This window comes from Oryx dammah, unplaced genomic scaffold, assembly GCF_014754425.2.
Source record: "Oryx dammah isolate SB20612 unplaced genomic scaffold, SCBI_Odam_1.1 HiC_scaffold_26, whole genome shotgun sequence".
Lineage (NCBI taxonomy): Eukaryota > Metazoa > Chordata > Mammalia > Artiodactyla > Bovidae > Oryx > Oryx dammah.
The window spans coordinates 29979853-29999021 of record NW_024070210.1 but is presented as its reverse complement, the minus strand read 5'-3'; the positions used below and the strand labels follow the sequence as shown (position 1 = coordinate 29999021).

The 19169-nt window shown below is 39.0% G+C and overlaps 1 protein-coding gene across 2 annotated transcripts in view; it reads left to right on the top strand.

The window, feature by feature from the left end:
• Positions 1–7105: 7105 nt before the first annotated feature.
• Positions 7106–19169, top strand: part of MNAT1 (MNAT1 component of CDK activating kinase) — a 226251-nt gene continuing 214187 nt past the window's right edge. For both annotated transcript variants that reach the window (XR_005718673.1, XM_040226320.1), the window contains exon 1: positions 7106–7358. Coding sequence is in view for 1 of the 2 variants with exons in the window: in XM_040226320.1 (XP_040082254.1) it covers positions 7270–7358 (89 nt within the window). In the remaining variant the exon portion in view is untranslated. The remainder of the gene's footprint in view (positions 7359–19169) is intronic.

Here is a 19169-nt window from a genome sequence, read left to right as displayed (position 1 = left end):
AACTTTTCAGTTTCCTAATACCTAATGAAAATTCATTTGGCTATATTAAAGGGGTATCCAAGTGCAGGTCATAGGAGTCTTCCTCAGGCTTATTATCAATCAAATATAATGCATTAGCTTGGAAAATCATGCTTTGGGTTTCTGCATGTCTTGTGTATATTTGCTTCCAGAGTCTCAAGTTCATCAGATTATATAGAAACAGCAATCGTCTTTTATACTATCTGTAGCCTGTGGCTACGTTGGTATTCTATAGCTCCACTAAGAGATTTCTATAGGACCAGAAGTGAAATCCAACACCAGGCTCCAGATTCCTTTAGCTGGCCGAGTGTCCGAGCTCATTCTGGCAGCAATTCGAAGTGGGCTGGAAGCCCTTGACTCAAATATGGTTAGCTACGTTGAAGTAGAACACCAGACTTGAGAGGGTGTGTGGAGTTAATCTTGGGGCACTTGTTTTGCCAAATGACTTGTAAAATTGCTGAGTACTTGCTTCTACTTCCTGTGTCTGCCATGCTGTGAACGTTGAGTCTGCTGTGCTGATATACAGACTAAAGCTATGTTTTGATTTGGGAAAATGGAGTTGAGGTTGGGATTGCCTAAGAGTGAAAACTAAGCTGCTTGTTTCTGTTTCTCTTCCTTCCTGCCTGAAGATAATGATGAGCAATACAGAAATCTTTTGCCATTTTAGCATAGTGAAGAAAACATAGTTCAGCACAAAATATTGTACTTTGCTTAAATATATCTAATGGTGTTGCTATCAAGAATGGAGAGTTCTGGGGCTTCCCTGGTGGCTCAGTGGTGAAGAATCTGCCTGCCAAAGCAGGAGACACAGGTTTGACCCCTGGTTGGGGAAGATCCCACATGCCACCGAGCAACTAAGCCCCTGCCCCACAACTGTTGAGCCTGTGCTCTAGAGCCGGAGAGACGCAACTACTGAGCCCACGTGCCACAACTACCGAAGCCTGTATGCCCTAGAGCCCGAACTCCACAACAGGAGAAGCCAGCGCAGTGAGAAGACCGCCTGCTGCAGCTAGAGAGTAGCCCCCGGTCTCTTGCAACTAGAGCAGCAGCGAAGACCCAGCACAGCCAAAAGAGAAAGAATGGAGATTTCCTTTCTCAAAACTGACTTTGGCTATCTGGAGGCTAGAGGGAAGGCTGTATATCTGTATCTTGGTCAGTTCTTTCTGCTTCCAAAAGCTTATATTAAGGAAGTTAGGTTGTAAAGTAGTCTCCTAGGTAGAGGAGGTGTTCCTTTGCTATTTAGTGACCAACAGTTGATGATACGTAATCAGCATTTCTGAAAGACCTTTCATTTGCTAAATATTTACTGAGTCCTGATTAAGTGCATGGTTTTGCATTACATACTGAAGGATAAAATTGGGCTCTGACCCTGAGTAACTTAAAATCTGGTAGGGGAAGTAAGACATATTTGTCAGTAAGTACAATACAGGATTATGAGTGTTAAGGATAAAGAGACTAATTTTGAGAGGCAAAGGGCAATGGGGAATGGATTTTTAGCTGGATCTTTAAGGACAAGAATTTTGAGAGTTCAAGGACAGAGTTCATTAGAGGCAGAGGGAACAAAGCATGGAGCCATGAAGCCGTGTGGTTTATTTCTGAATATATTGAGTAATTCAGTGTGTCAGAAGTGTGGGTTTTATATAGGTGTATGATGGGAGATTAGCTTAAAAGGCATGTTGGGGACAAATTATGAGGGACTTTGAATGAAATGTTCATTTTGCTGTGGTGTGGTGGACATAGTGGTATAGTGGCTATGTTGTGAGTAATATCATGGCCATATAGTCCACTGGTCCAGGGTTGGGCACTGGCACCAAACCAAAACATTCAGTCCTTGTCTAGGATTTTTCAAACTTATATATAAAAAAAGAAGACTGGTAGAAGGAGTCTTGGATGTAATAGTTGGGAGTTCTCAGTGACCAAACTTTCTGCCTGTTGAGGATGCTAATGAGCACTAGATGAGGAGAGTGACCTAGTGAGTCACATGGATGATGGTGGAGGGGAAAGATCCTGGCAGAGACTAAGTGCCAGGTTCTAGTTCTCTCCCAAATGTAGCAGCATTTTTGCCTCTTAGTGATGTTAATTTCCCCAGGAGCCAGAAACTCCACTTGAACTGGCCTAGGCAAAAAGATGAAAATTTTGGATCATAATACCAAAATGGGAAGAGTAGAATGCAGCTGTTCAGACTTAAAGACCCATTCATGGTCCCTTTTCACTGGCCTCTGCATCTTTCATCGAAGTAGTTTTAGTCTTTCAAAGGGGCTTTCCCCAGAAGGTTGGAACCCTGGGCTTCCAGGAGTTCCCAGCACACATTTTCTAGAGGCTCTGCTGCTTTTTCCTTACTACCAATTGGATAAATTCTAGGGATGATATCTGATTGGTCCATAGGGTTCTGTTGTCAACCCCAAGGCCAGAGGGCCAGCATTGCAATTGGCAGGCCCATTAGAACTGCCCAGTTCTGTCGGGGGAGGAGCTGTTTTCCATAAGAACAGGGTGGGATGCTATCCACAGTCAACAAAACAATAAAAGCCTTCAACAGATTAGGAAGGTCTAACCTGGATTCATAGCCTTGGGCCTGGACAGGAAGGGTTGCCTTTGAGAAACATTATCCAAGAGGGGTAGAATCTGCTGTTTTGTATGCTAGAGGATGAGCAGATTTGGGAAGAGAAATAATGGGCTCCTATCCCTTGTAGCTCAGTCAACAAAGAATCCACTTGCAATGCAGGAGACCTGGGTTCAATTCCTGGGTCAAGAAGATCCCCTGGAGAAGGAAATGGCAACCCACTCTAGTATACATGCCTGAAAAATCCCATGGACATAGGAGCCTGGCAGGCTACAGTACAGTCTACGGGGTTGCAAGAGTTGGACATGACTTAGTGACTAAACCACTACCATCTTTATAAAGTGGAAAACTTTTGTTGGGATATAGCTATCTTTATGAAAGTGGTTAACCTGATAGTTGGGCGTTTTTCACAAAGGCTGAGGTTCCATTTCAGTCAGAAATCTGGTGCTATCAGTGCATTCTTCCTCAAAGTTTTCTGACCATTCCGCATTAGTGAACTCCACCAGTGGTAATGGTATACTTTTCAGAGTTTCTGTTGTCTATGAGGCATTGTAGTAGGGCCTTCGTATATGCATATCATGTTATTTAATCATTACAGGAACCCTGTGAAGTGTATTATGTGGAGGAGGAAAACCCAGTTAAGGGAAGATAAATTTGGCTTAAAAACAGTTCTGTTTTTCAAATTTTATTTCATTTTTTATTGCGTTATAGTTACTTTACAGTTATGTGTTTCTGCTGTACAGCAAAGTGAATCAGCCACACATGTACATATATTCCCTCTTTTTTGGATTTCTTTACAATGTAGGTCACCACAGAGCATTGAGTATGTGCTGTAAGTTGGTTGCTGAGCTGTGTTCGACTCTCAGCAGCCTCATGGACTGTAGGCTGTCAGGCTTCTCTGTCCATGGAATTCTCCAGGAAAGAATACTGGAGTGGATAGCCATTCTCTTCTCCAGGGGATCTTTCCGACCCAGGGATTGAACCTGGGTCTCCTGAACTGCAGGCAGATTCTGAAGAAAATCAAGGACAGAGACATCACTTTGCTGGCAAAAGTCCACCTAGTCAAAGCTGTGGTTTTTCTAGTAGTCATGTATGGAGATGAGAGCTGGACCATAAAGAAGCCTGAGTGCTGAAGAATTGATGCTTTTGAACTGTAGTGTTGGAGAAAACTCTTGAGAGTCTCTTGGACAGCAAGGAGATTAAACCAGTCAATCCTAAAGAAGCTCAATCCTGAATATTCATTGGAAGGACTGACGCTGAAGCTGAAACTCCCAATACTTTGGCCAGGTGATGTGAAGATCTGACTCAGTGGAAAAGACTCTGATGCTGGGAAAGATTGAAGGCAGGAGGAGAAGGGTGACAGAGGATGAGATGGTTGGATGGTTATCGCCAACTCATTGGACATGAGTTTGAACAAACTCCAGGAAATAGTGAAGGACAAGGAAGCCTGGTGTGCTGCAGTCCATGGGGTTACAGAGAGTTGGACAGGGCTTAGTGACTGAACAAAATAAAGTTGGTTAGGTCTGTTTTTAAAATGACAGGTTCTTCCTAGTACATGCCTTGTGTAGATATTACCACTCACTAATAATATCTATACTAGCAAACTCTTAGAGATAGTGAAGAACAGGGAAGCCTGGCATGCTGCAGTTCATGGGGTTGCAAAGAGTCGGACATGACTTAGCGACTGAGCAACTCTTAATAACAGATCACAGTTACTGAGCTCTTACTCTGCACTAGTGGTGTCCTCAGGCCAGTGTGCTAGTTGTGCTGGTATTATCCACATCTTATATTTGGGAAAACTGGTACTTTTAGTCATGTAGCTAGTAAGTGAGGCAGGCAGAACTTGAATCCAGCTCTCTTGATGCCAGGAGCCAAATCTATAATCACTACTTTCTACTGCTTCTAGCTCAATGAGTAATGCTAATCTGATGGACTTCCAAGTCAGCTGTTGTTACCATGCTTCGCTGACAGTAATTTCCAACTAGGGGAAAAGATAGAGCTGGTAGCAATGTTTCCTCCCATAATCTTAAGTGCTTTCCTTGCCTTAATCTTGAGTCTTGGGAGAAAGGAAAAGCAATTCACTGCACAAAAGTGCTTTGAGGTCTCCTGTTCAGAGAAATGATTAAAAGTATTTTGGGTGATGATAAACATAGCTGTTATTGGTTTTCAGTCGCTAATTCATGTCCTGCTCTTGGCAACTTCATGGACCGTAGCAAGCCAGACTCCTCTGTCCTCCACTTTCTCCCGGAATTTGCTCAAATTCATGTCCAACAGAAATGCTATCTAACCATCTCATCCTTTGATGCTCCCTTCTCCTTTTGTCTTCAGTCTTTCCCAGGATCAGAGTCTTTTCCAGTGAGTCAGCTCTTCCTATCAGGTGGCCAAAGTATTGGAGCTTCAGCTTTAGCAACTGTTCTTCTCATGAATATTCAGGGTTGATTTCCTTTAGGGTTGACTGATTTGACCTCCTTGCAGTCCAAGGGACTCTCAAGAGTCTTCTCCAGCAGTATTGCCAACTTAGTGGATAAGTTCTCATTTAGTTTTGGCTAAAAGTTTTATTTGCGTACTAATTATGTTCACTCTTTGACCAGAAGTTTCCTTTTCTGTTAAAATATAAAGATCCTAAAAATTGCCTTCATTTTTAGAGCGCTTCACTTTGACTCTTATAATTGGTTTGGATGTGGTCTCTTTCAATAAATAGCAGCATAGGAACGTCCCTGCTGATTTAGTGCTTAAGACTCCACACTTCCACTGCAGGGGACCTGGGTTCGAACCCTGGTGGGGGAATTTAGATCTCACATGTCTTGCAGGCATGTCAACTAAAAAAATTTTTTTTAATAAAAAATATTGCAGCATAATGTCTCCAGCACAGCATTTGATATTGCCTATTTTAGTAAAAATTACATTGTTTAGCTTCTGTTAATGAACAATATTGGAGAAGGAAATGGCAACCCACTCCAGTATTCTTGCCTGGGAAATCCCATGGGCAGAGTAGCCCGCTAGGTTAGGTTGCCATTTCCTTCTCCAATTTATAGTTCATGGGTTGCAAACAGTCAAATCTGACTTGTTGACTAAAGTACAACAACAATGAACAATAGTATGATCAAACAAATGTCACGATGTTTTTGTTAGGTAAATCCCTGATGTCTTTCTACTAACATAAAGGCCTATGCTGTGGCCTGCCTCGGTCTGTTGGTTCCCGGATGTGGTATCCAGCTGTTTGTCATGTTCTCCTTCCGTAGTGCATGGAAATCCAAACTGTATTTCCACAGTGTGGGTTGCCTGTTGAGTTCACTGTTTAAAAACAAGTGAGAGTTGGAATATTTCTCTTTATATTTTTATTGAAAAGAGAAAAGATTACTCTGAGTATGTTTCGTTGGTATTCATTGTATGGGTTAATTTGAAAAACTTTGTATGCCCACTTCTGATGAAGTTTGGGTCAGATTACAATACAGTGCTCAGGATAAAAAAAATTTCACATTACACTATTTGATGTTCATTCATTCATTCTTCATTTACTGTACTTAATCAACAAGTATAATTAAATCCTTGTTCAGGAGATGGATAAGATGTGTCCTTTATAGTAGGAGGAATTTATTATCTGATAGAGCTGTTTACGGGCTTCCCAGGTGGCACTTGTGGTAAAGAACCTGATTGCCAATGCAGAAGACACAAGAGATGCCAGTTTAATCCCTGTGTTGGGAAGATTCCCTGGAGGAGGGCAAAGCCTGGAGAATTCTTGCCTGGAGAAATTCCACGGACAGAGGAGCCTGGTGGGCTACAGTCCATAGGGTGGCAGAGTCAGACATGACTGAATGATTTAACATGCATGCAGAGCTGTTTATAGATTTCACTTTGCAACCTTGATAAATGCAGTGAATATTACTTAAAATTTCCAAAGAGATTCAGGCTCTCAAGAGAGTAGAGTTGCTGAAATAAAGTCTATATTCCTGTGTGATCCCTCCAGTGTTTGGAGAAACAAATACTGTCATTGATTGGTAGGGTGGTAAGAGATATTAGAGCCAGCTGAAACCGTTAAGCATGCCTGATCCTCCTGAGATAATTACCTCTCTGCAGATGCCAGATGTTATTTATAGAACTATTTTAACATTTAGTGAGAATCTGTAATATTTAGGGTCAGCATGAGACTTCCATTCTAAATAACTTTTCCAAACTTCATATCTGAGAATGCATATTGTTTTCTGTGATTGCACGACTGTGCAAATGTAAAGAAGTATAAAGCACAAGACTGTCACACTGTTTAAAAGGAAATACTGGTCCGAGTTACTATGTACACCGAACATAGCATTTTGATTAATGGGACTATTTCCAGACAGAACAAGGTGGAATCTATGTTCCTAATTGTGACACGATTTCCTGAAAAATACAGCTAGGTACATGTGAGGGTTTATGTGTAATTTGCCTTTTTAAAAAGCCCTCCCCCTAAATCCAAGGTTTTGTCGTGGCCTGCGAAAGCTGAGACCGAGCCGCAGCGGCAGGACCGGAAAACTTGCTTCCGGAACCTTTGTGCTGAAGTGCCTTGCCACCGGCCGGTGCTCATTCGTAAAGGACCGTCCCAGCCAAGAGCCTGTTGTTAGGAACCTGCTTGGCCTCGGATCTGAGGGGCTTTAGGTTGGCTGTGGCTGTGATTGAAGCAGTCGCCGGGGAAAGTCCACTGGAAGGAAGGCGCCATGGACGATCAGGGCTGCCCCCGGTGTAAGACCACCAAGTACCGGAACCCTTCGTTGAAGCTGATGGTGAATGTGTGCGGACACACTCTGTGAGTCGGGGGATGGTTGGGTTCCATGGGGGGAGACGCACAGGGTGGAAGCTCCCGAAACAGCCGGGAGATGCTTGTCGTTGACTCAGGGGAGAAAAGGGCTTCGTTAGTATCGACACTGGGGAAGAAAATAGGAAAAGGGAACGTTGTTTCTCTAAACAGACTACCCTCCAGTCCTGAGCCGCTCTGGCCTGCTTTGAACTGCCGGATTCCCTGATGGAACCAGCAGTTTGTCACGTTCCCCCCTCCTTAGGCGATCAGAATCTGGACTGTATTTCCGGGCTGTGTTGTTAACAGGGTTCCAGCGTGGGAGATCGGAGAGTTTAGTTTCACGCAAAGCGTTTTTATTAAAAAGATCGAAAGTGCTATGAAAATGCAATTACTATGTTTATATACTGTTGCTATTTGTTGCACGGGTTAATATGAAACTCCATCGGTATTCCCACTGTCCTGGTGGAGTTTGGTTAGTTCTCATCTCTAAAAGAGAAAATTCAGATTCTAGGCAATTAATTTTGGAGATACAGTAATGGCTGGCATTTATTGAGTGTACATTACGTGTCAGGCAGTGTTCTAAGCGCTTTACCTTGAGTTATCCCATTTCATTCTCAACAGCAGCCCTATGAAGTAGGTACTCATCTCATTCCCATTTTACAGGAAAGGAAACGGAGACTGCTTCAGATACCTTATTTAGTGGACCCTTCTAGAATTGGAACCCAGGCCGTCTGACTATAGAATGCCAATTTTGGGGGGCTAGGGGCAAGAAGCGGAGAAGGCAATGGCACCCCACTCCAGTACTCTTGCCTGGAAAGTCCCATGGACGGAGGAGCCTGGTAGGCTGCAGTCCATGGGGTCGCGAAGAGTCAGACAAGACTGAGTGACTTCACTTTCACTTTTCACTTTCATGCATTGGAGAAGGAAATGGCAACCCACTCCAGCGTTCTTGCCTGGAGAATCCCAGGGACGGAGGAGCCTGGTGGGCTGCCGTCTATGGGGTCGCACAGAGTCGGACACGACTGAAGCGACTTAGCAGCAGCAGCAGCCGGGGCCAGAAGGGAGATTGAGTGTTTTGAAGCATAAGTGCAGGAACTGATCATCGTGTTTCTTGCCACGTTTTTATGGTCAAATGTGGTTCAGTAAAGATGGTTTTATAAAGCGCTTTGCAATGTAAGGTGAACATACATTCTCGTAGTTTCTTTGATGTTTTTAAGATATAAAAAATGTGGTAGACAAGATCTTTGGGTAAGCCCGAGTTGCATGGTTAATTGTAGCTATAATGATTATAAAGGGATTTAATAACTTACTGGATTGGTCTTATTTTCTAATTAGTCTTTATTTTCCTTTGCTTTATCCAGCAAAGGAAATACAGTAGAGCTGTACTGAATGTGATTGGATGGATTAAAATTAGAAATAAGGTGAAAGTAATCAAGTAGATTGGGAAAGGGAACCCAGACAAATGCTGTAAAGACTGTTCAGTTTTTAGAAAGATTTTGCTTGGTTTCTCTTTATTTTCCTGTCCCAGATTTGTTATAGTTGGTGCACAAGGAAAAGGAATTTGCTTTTTTTGAAAGGATATTAACTAAATGTAATTTACTGGAAAAAATGGATACCTAGTAGTAATTAGCTAGTCAGGGAAGATTATGTGATTTTAGCAAAATAAATTGCATTTTTATTAGACAGTTATATTTATTTTTAATTGGAAATTGCTTTTGTTGTGTCCGTGGTCTTTTCTGTTTTTTTTTTTCATAAGAGTTAAGAATTGTCTAAGTCATTCTGATGTTGCATTGATTTTGGTTTATTTGCTAATCTGTTAGTTAAAGACCAAGTTTTACAGCCCTCTTTTAACTTGAAATATGATCAAAATGAATAAAAGGTTATATGGTATTGGCTAAGAGAACAAACTTCTGATCTTGAATTCTTTGTACTCTTATAGGCTCTGGGCAAATTCCTCTTACCTCATTTTTCTTCCCTGTACAATAGAGATAACAGCACTGTGTATATTACAGTGTTTGAGGATTAAATAATATATGTAAACATCATACTTGGAGGTGCTTTAATAGAATTTTTTCACATAATATTTGTTCAGTATACATTGGGAATCATTATTATTATTTATGCATGGTATGGGTGCTAAGCAGAAATAAAATTTAAACAGGATCTACTCGGCCTGCTTTAAAAGACTTGCACAACAATGGTATCTTTAAATGAATTCAAGAGATTATAAAATGTGGAAATACAGTTTTGATTATAATGCCCCTTTTGTGATTTAAATAGGAACTCAGTATCATGTTCTCATGGAAATGGGGTTATATATATCCTGACTTTTTTCATAATGTATATCTTGGATATCTTTTCTAAATTGGTATGTGTATATATTCTTCTTTAACATTTGGATTATAGTCCACTGTTAGGTTATACTATAATTGATTTACCCAAAAATTTTGTTATGAATATTTAGATTTCCTATTTTTCACTTGAGTCAGTTTCTCTCTTTGTGCCCTCCTCCTCAACCCATATACAAGTATATTGTAAGATATAAGAGGAGAACCAGGGGTAAATGCCTAATAGTAGAACTGTATGTGACTTTAAAATTTTGATAAACGTTGCCCACTTGTTCTCAAAAAAGATTGTATCTGTTGTGCTCCCACAAACTGTTCATGGGAATTCCTGTTGCCACAATTGGGCATTATTACTTTTTAAATCTTGCTGTTCTGATAAGTAATAGAACATTATAGATTTTGATGTGAAATACTTTTGATTTGATAGTATGCTGAATTTGTACAGAATGTCTTTTCATGGGATTGAGCTTAGGCATTTTTATAATTGTTAGTCTGAAAGGAGTAGGTATTATTTTTGAGCGTTACTATTTGTATTAGTTATCTATTGCTATGTAATAAATTGCCTCAAAAATTAGTACCTTAATAAATATTTATTATCTTATATAGTTTTGGAGGGTCAGGAGTCTGAGAGTGGCTCAGCTGAGTGATTCTGGCTCAGTGTCTTTCATGAGGTTTGCTCAAGCTGTTTTCTGGGACTGGAGTGTCCGTGTCCAAGGTCACTCATGTGGGTCTTGGCAGCTTCAGTTCCTCTCCTGGACCCTCAGTAGGACTGCTCATGATGTGGCTTTTCCCAGAGTTAGTGAGAGAACTAGAGGCTCCAGAGCCTTTCATCATCTAATGACAAAAACCACATTATCATTGTATCTGCTGTATTTTATTTGTTAGCACTGAAGTCCTGTTACAGTATACACACGAGTGTGAATACCATGAGGCAAGGATTACAGGGCCACATGATTTTACTCACTTTATTTTGTGTGTTAAGTAGCAAAGGCATTTTAGGAGGCAAATAATAAAGTGAGTAGGGATAGTGCTTCACAGGAGATAGGAAGTGTGAGATTATAGAAAGATTATTTAGAAGTACTATTTATGAGAGAAAATACAGGAGCAGAAAGGAGGAAAAAGGTGAAACATTATGAAAATACTTTGCTCCCTTGACTGCTAGCAGTTGAGGAAGTGGTGGTTGAGTAGTAAAGGGCCCACCTGGTGGGAAAGATACCCTGAAGAAGGAAATGGCTACTTACTCCAGTATTCTTGTCTGGAAAATCCTATGGATAGAGGAGCCTGGTGAGCCACACTCCATAGGGTAGCAGAAGAGTCAGATATGACTTAGTGACTAAATAACGACGACAGATTCCATTATGTATTAATATTAAATCAATCCAGCAAACACCCAAATGAATTGATTGCATGCACATCCAAAGAAGACTGGATTCTAAATTTGCTTTTTTTCAATTCAAGGATGAACTTTTGTCTTAGTTACAGAAAAGGGTAACTTTTTTCTGTTTATCAGGGCCACCTATTTTAAGAAATAAGCCTTTCATGGAAGTCTTCATAGAATTCTAACATTTAGAAGGAGCCAGTTATATCTAATTCTCATTTAACTAAAGTCTTTTTTATTTTTTCAGAGAAGATGGGAAAACTTTATTTTCTTTGGAATAGAGCAGATCCTCTTTACCCAGCATAGTTGGATATTTTTCAGAGTAACACAAGCAAGTAAAACTAATAATTTAAGTTTTATCCCAACCATCCTTAGCAACACTTGTCTCTGGAAACTACCTATATTTGATTTTACTAAATTTTCTTTCTTCATTCTAAACACACGTAAGACACAAAGTAGAATAAACAAAAACTCATCCTGATATATGTTAAAGACAATATTTTGCCATATTTTCTTAAAGTTTCTCTTTTTCTCCTTTTTATTTTTTTCTCTGCTTCTCTCTCTCTCTCTCTTGCTTATTGATGTTTCTAGGTAGCTTTTTCTGAAGAGTTACCAGTCTGAATTTTGCTGATTGCATCTCTGTGTTATTATTATGTTCCTTTGTATTTCCTATAAACTACTAGTAGCTTTTAGAGTTTATCAGATTAAAGTTCAGTTTATTTATTGTTGGAAAGAATAATTCATAAGTGGTATTAATTCATTTGTTTAATATTCTGGGCTTGTACGTTACCGTTTTGTGAACTGGGAAACAGTAGACAGAAAAATTAGAAAAAGGTACTCATTCTGGGTAAAAATTAGAAAAAGGGGACTTTCTGGATATATTGTTGTTAATTTCTAATTTAATTTTGTTGTAAGAGAACAAATTTTGCTAAATTTCAGTCTTATAAAATTTTATGAAAACTTATGGTCCAGTGTGTGGTCTATTTTGGTGAGCAAGGTCTTACTTGATGAGCAAGTCAAGTTGAAAAGAGTGTGTGTTCTGTAACTGTCAGTTAGGTCAGCTTGGTTGATAGTGTTAACTCCTGAGTATCTTTACTAATCCTTGTATCCTTACTAATTTATTTTTTCTACTCATTTTATCAGTTACTCCAAATAGATTGTGTATTTGTCAGTTTCTCCTTTTAGTAGTTCTGTCATGCTTCATGTATTTTGAAACTCTCTTATTAGATACATCTGCTAAGTCACTTCAGTCGTGTCTGACTCTGTGTGACCCCATAGACGGCAGCCCACCAGGCTCCCCCGTCCCTGACACTGGAGTGGGTTGCCATTTCGTTCTCCAATGCATAAAAGTGAAAAGTGAAAGGGGAGTTGCTCAGTTGTGTCCGACTCTTCGCGACCCCATGGACCGCAGCCTGCCAGGCTCCTCTGTCCATGGGATTTTCCAGGCAAGAGTACTGGAGTGGGGTGCCATCCCCCTCTCCGTGTTAGGTACATAGATACTTAAAATTGCTATGCCTTCTTGTGATGAATTTATCCTTTTGTCATGAAATGTTCCTTTTGGTCTTTTGTAATACTCTTTATCCTGATGATTTTTTTTTGTCTGGTATTATATCAGTTCTCTTATGCTTTCTATTTGATAGTATGTTTCTCTGTCCTTTGCTTTCAACCAGTGTGTGTTTTATGTCTTAACGTTTTGTAGACAGTACATAGTTAGTCTTAGTTTTTTGTATAGTCCAACACTGGCTGCCTTTTAATTGCCATGTTAGTCCCTTTATATTTAATGTAATTATTGCTATCATTGGGTTTAAGTCTGTTTTCCATTTGTCCTTTCTTGCCTTATTTTGGATTAACTGGATATTTTAAAAGTATTGCTCTATTTAAGATCTTTATTATTATTTTAATATTTTTATTTTTAGTGATTTCTGTAAGTATAACAATATGCATCTTTATCAAAGTCTATTTAGAGTCAACATCTGACACTTTTTCAGTTGCTCACAAATTCCTCACATTTCAGTACCTCACAAATATGAATGCTATAATTCCGTACACATACCCTTGTCATCCTTTATACTAATGATGTCATATCTTTAACTTTTATATATGATTCAGTATTGTTATTTTTGCTTTAAATAGTTGTTTTTAAGGAAATGTAGGGAAAAAGTCTTTTTAATAAACAACTTTTTGAGATACAATTCACATACCATAAAATTCACTCATTCAAAGTATAGAATCAGTGGCTTTTAGTATATTCTCAGAGACATACATCTATCACTACAATTAATTCTCGAACATTTTTGTTACTTCACAAGGAAATCTCTTACTACTTAGCCCTGTCCTCCATCTCCCTTTGTCTCTGAGCCGTAAGGCAACCACTAGTTGATTTTCTCTATCCCTACAGATTGCCTATTCTGGACATTTCATATAAATGGAATCATATAAATATATGGTCCTCTGTGATTGGCTTTTACTTAGTATAATGTTTTCAAGGTTCATCCATGTTGTAGAATGTATCAGAACTTCTTTCTTTTTATTATTGAAGACTTCCATTGTATGGATTTTACCACTTTTCATTTATCTTTTCATTAGTTGATGGACATTTGGGTTATTTTCACTTTTTGGCTATAATGAATAATCCTGCTATGAACATTCATGTACAAGTTTTATGTGACAAATTGTTTTGGTTATATATTTAGGAGTATAGCTGTTGGATCATGTGATGGTTCTATATTTATCCAAATTGTAAGACTTTTCCAAAGCAATTGCACAACTTTACATTCCCACCAGCAGTAGATAAGGGTTACAGTTTCTCTACTTGCTATTACTTGTCTTTTTTGAATGTAGCTGTGTTAGTGGGCATAAAATTGTTAAGTGTAGTCTTTTGTATTCACCTACTTATTTGCCATCTTTAGTGTCTTTCTTCTTTTGGGTTGATTTGATAGTTGAATTGATTTTGTTTTTCTGCCTGAAGAGCATGCTTTAGTAGTTCATAGTACAGGTTTATCTGTGAAGAATTCTCCCAGATTTTGTTTATGTGAGTGTTTTTATTTTACCCTATTGTTTGAAGGATCTTTCTGCAGAGTATGAAGTTATGGGTTGTCATTTCATCACTTCAGATATATCATTCTTTTTTTTTTTTTTGGTCCATGATGCTCAGCTTGTGGGATCTCAGTTCCCACCAGGGATTGAATCCAGGCCAGGGCAGTGAAAGCTCAGAATCCTAACCACTAGACCATCAGGGATCTCCCCATTCCATTTTTTTGTGATGAGAAGTTGTTTGTGATGAGAAGTTGTTTGTGATGAGAAGTCAGCTGTTACTTATATCCTTGGTGTAAAAGTCTTTCAGGACTGCTTACAAGATTTTCTCTTTATCATTGGTTTCTAGCAGTTTGAATATAAGTTTAGATGTGCTTCTCTTTGTATTCATCCTAGTTGACATTTGCTGAGCTGGGAACTGTAAATCAGTATTTTTCATCCTATTTGCAATATTCCAGTGATTCTTTCTATATTATTTTTACTCTCTTCTCCATTTGGAACTCAGTTACGTGTGTATTAGCTTTTTTGGTATTGTTTTATAAGTTGCTGGGGTACTGTTCATTCTTCTTCAATCTTATTTTCTCTGTTCTTCAGGTTAGATATTTTTTATTGGTCTGTATTCAAGTCTACTGACTGCCATCTGCTATGTTCAATCTTTTGTTAAGCCCATTTGGTAGATTTTTTTCATCTGTTGTTATACTTTCATTGTGGAGTTTTCATCTTGTTCTTTTCTATTTCTCTCTGCACACTAAGATCATATCTTCCTTTACTTTTTTGAATGTAGTTCTTTGGACATAATTTGTGGTAAATCTTTAAAAATATTTAAAATAGCTGACTTAAACTTTTGGTCTTCTAGATCCAGCATCTTGGCAAGGCTGATTTCTGTTGACTATTCTTCCCCCACCCCCGTGGATCACATTTTTCTTTTCTTTTTTTGAACATTTAATACATTTTTCAGTTGTATACTGGATGATGTAGATGGTATCAGAAATTGCATACTTCATCTTTCTGTGTAGAATGTTGTTTTTAAAATTCTTGTAGGTAGTTCAGTTATTGGCTGATTACCTTGAATTTTGTAGGCATGGTTTTAAACATTGCTAGGATGGATCTGGGAGAAGGCAATGGCACCCCACTCCAGTATTCTTGCCTGGAAAATCCCGTGGATTGGAGGAGCCTGGTGGGCTGTAGTCCATGGGGTCGCTAAGAGTTGGACACGACTGAATGACTTCACTTTCACTTTTCACTTTCATGCATTGGAGAAGGAAATGGCAGCCCACTCCAGTGTTCTTGCCTGGAGAATCCCAGGGACTGGGGAGCCTGGTGTGCTGCCGTCTATGGGGTCGCACAGAGTCGGACAAAACTGAAGTGACTTAGCAGCAGGATGGATCTGGAGAGGACTCTTGAGAGTCCTTTGGACTGCAAGGAGATCCAACCAGTCCATTCTAAAGGAGATTAGTCCTGGGTGTTCTTTGGAAGGAATGATGCTAAAGCTGAAACTCCAGTACTTTGGCCACCTCATGCAGAGTTGACTCATTGGAAAAGACTGATGTTGGGAGGGATTGGGGGCAGGAGGAAAAGGCGACAATAGAGGATGAGATGGCTGGATGGCATCACCGACTCAATGAACATGAGTTTGAGTGAACTCCGGGAGTTGGTGATGGACAGGGAGGCCTGGCGTGCTGCAATTCATGGGGTCGCAAAGAGTCGGACACAACTGAGCGACTGAACTGAACTGAGGATGGATCTGTGGAGAGCCCATTGTGTTTCCTTACTTTACTGCAACTCAATCTCCAAACTTTGAGTTCCTTGCAAAACTTGTTGGGGCTTGATTTTAGGCTTTGTTAGAGTAAGTCTAGATAGAATAAGTCTTATTATATGATGTGGTCCCCATTCTTACTTGAAGCCTTTCTGGTATCTCAACTGGATTTTTGAGGTGTTAATAAGGTGTTACTGTGGTTTCTCTACTCTGGCTGGGTAAATATACCCGGCACTCCTTAACTACCCTCTCTTCCTCTCTCAGCCATTCTCTTTTAAGCCTTGATTGGTTTTGCCCTGCATATATGCAGTCTGTTCTTTGGCCTGGCCATGGACTTATGGGGGTTCTTATACAGACTTCTGACCCTCTGCCTTGCAGATTTCAACCATATCAACTGCACTGAAGTTTGATCTTTGCCTGTACAACTTGGCACAACCACTGTGCCCTTCTTAAACTCTTGCTTGCTAGGCTATCATCATGGAAGTTTTTACCAGATAGAAAAATGAGGCAATTATTGGGCTCACCTTGTTAGTTTACCATTTCTAAGGGATTATAGTCTTTGTGTTGCTGCTGCTGCTAAGTCACTTCAGTCGTGTCTGACTCTGTGTGACCCCATAGACGGCAGCCCACCAGGCTTCCCTGTCCCTGGGATTCTCCAGGCAAGAACACTAGAGTGGGTTGCCATTTCCTTCTCCAATGCATGAAAGTGAAAAGTGAAAGTGAAGTCGCTCAGTCATGTCCAACCCTTAGCGACCCCATGGACTGCAGCCTACCAGGCTCCTCCGTCCATGGGACTTTCCAGGCAAGAGTACTGGAGTGGGGTGCCATGTGTTACCCATTGTCTAATGTCTGTAAACAATTGTTTCATACATTTTGTTTTATGGTTGTTCATGGTAGGAATGCTAGTCTGACATCAGTTGCTCCATTATATTTGTTAGAAAATGCTGGACTTACTGTTGTTGAGACATTTACTTCCTTTAGTCTTAGTTTTGTGTGTACATGTTTATTTTCTTTACCTCAGAATTGGTAATTGGTAATTTCTGTTCCCCTTTAACATTTCTTTCCTTTTGCAGTTTCTGATTTTATTTTTTTTACTGTCTCAGTTTCTCCCCTAAAACTTTTCTAAATATATTTTTCTTCTTCTCTTCCTCCTCCTTCCTCCTTCCCTGCTTCTTCTTCTTCCTCCTTCTCCTCCTTCCTATCTCCCTCCTCTTCTTTTTCTTCATGGAGTGAGTGTTTTAAAGTAGATTAGGATATAATGTTGTGGAACAGCTCTGGAGAATTAATATCTAGTATTTTGCGGGTCATACTTACAATGAATATCTCAAGACCATTCTCCTGAAGGAGATGGTTTTTGCTTGCACTGCATGTATGAGCTGGCGTCCCATGTATTTCAGTAATTCAAGTCTGTTAAGGAATAGAACACTGAAACATGAGTTAGAAAATCTGTATTCTAGTTCTGTCACAGACTGGCAAGTTTTAGGTCACCTGTTTAGCTTTGATTTGTAAATTTGTTTAGAACAGAAAATTTTTAACCCCCTTCAGTCTCTTAAAATTTGGGTAATTTAGTTAATAGTTAATTAGAAAATCACTGGGGTCAGTAGCTTTAGTCTTTTTTTTGGACCATATACCATTAATAAAAGTGCTTCATAAGATATGAAAAATTTCAGTTATTTTTATTAACTGTGATTTAGGTTAAAGCATCTGCCTCCAATGCAGGAGACCTGGGTTCCATCCCTGGGTTGGGAAGATCCCCTGGAGAAGGAAATGGTAACCTACTCCAGTATTCCTACCTGGAGAATCCCATGGACGGAGAAACCTGGTAGCCTATAGTCCACGGGTTCGCAAAGAGTTGCACATGACTGAGCGACTTCACTTTCACTTTTCTTTTTCAATACAAGAGAAAGTGCTGATCACTATTTATAGAATGTAAATATATCACTATGATTGGGTTTCTTATGGCTATAATATATATATATTTGATTTTATTAAAATGACCATTTGTGCATTTTAGTTTTTAAGATGCAACGTGTGCATTTCAGTTCCTTATTTTATTAAGTGTAACTTAATGTTATAGTTCTTTAAAACCGTGGTTACTAAATAACATAATAATTATGTTATTTGTACTGTTTCTTTTTGAATGTGAAAAACATAGCCCTACTGGATAAGTCTCTTCTCTAATTCTTTTCATTTATACTGGGAATCTTTTTTTTAAGAATCATTTTACTTGCTGAGTAGTTTACTATGTATATGTATGGGTATATGTATACACCCAAATCCCATAGGTGTATATATACACCCATACATATACACATATATTTTCTGTCTTGGAGGAAACCTTTTGTGAGGTTTGACCTACAGGTGAACTTTCTTTTCATGGATGGACACCCTTTAGGAGCTCTTTCCCTTATATATCCAGTTTTCCTTTGACGTTATACTGTCCAATTTGTGTTGCAAGATTCAAGCAGGTAATAAGAAGCTGTTTATTAGATGTTCAAAGTTACTTGTTAAAAACACATTATTTTATTCTGCAAAAACCTGAAACATTAGCAGTTGGTCATTAGGGATACAAATATAAACAGAGAAAGAAAGAATATATTTTCTCATTGCCTTTGTTTCTACTCTGGGCATGAAATATTACATCTAACAAATATATAATGATAGTTTGCCTGAGTTTGAATTCTAGATTTGCCACTTATTCTTAGCCAAGTGATTCAGGGAAGACTATTTTCTTTAAGTCTTTGTTTTCTCATCTGTATAGTGGGTTTACCAGTAGCATATACCTCACAGAATTACTGTGAAGATTAGATGAGCACAATTCAAATACTTTAATCAACCATAAAGAGTTACTTTCAGTATTCTAAATGCAGAAAAATAACAGTTTTTAGATTAACTTTATAGACTCTTTTTGGCAGTTTACTTGTTTACTTAGCAACTAGTCCCTGAGATAGTAAATAGAATGAGAACAATTGAATGAAAGTTTAACCTACATATTTTAATGATTTTCTTCATGTTTTAAATGTGTTAAGCTTGTTTTCAAAGGTAAAAAGTAATACTTAATTGTAGTTTGTTAGTTATTGGTTTACTAATAAATATAAATTTGCATTCTTTCTCATATATTCAATATATTTTCTAGACCACTGATTCCTAAACTTATGTCATCCTAGGGATCATCTTGGGTGCCTATTTAAAACACCAGTTTCTGGGCCTTGCCATAGGTCTTTGGTGGAGGAACTTAGTGTTTTATACTGGCTATCTAGGTTAGTCTTGTGCTCAAGCAGTTTTGGACAACACTGCTGAGTATACAA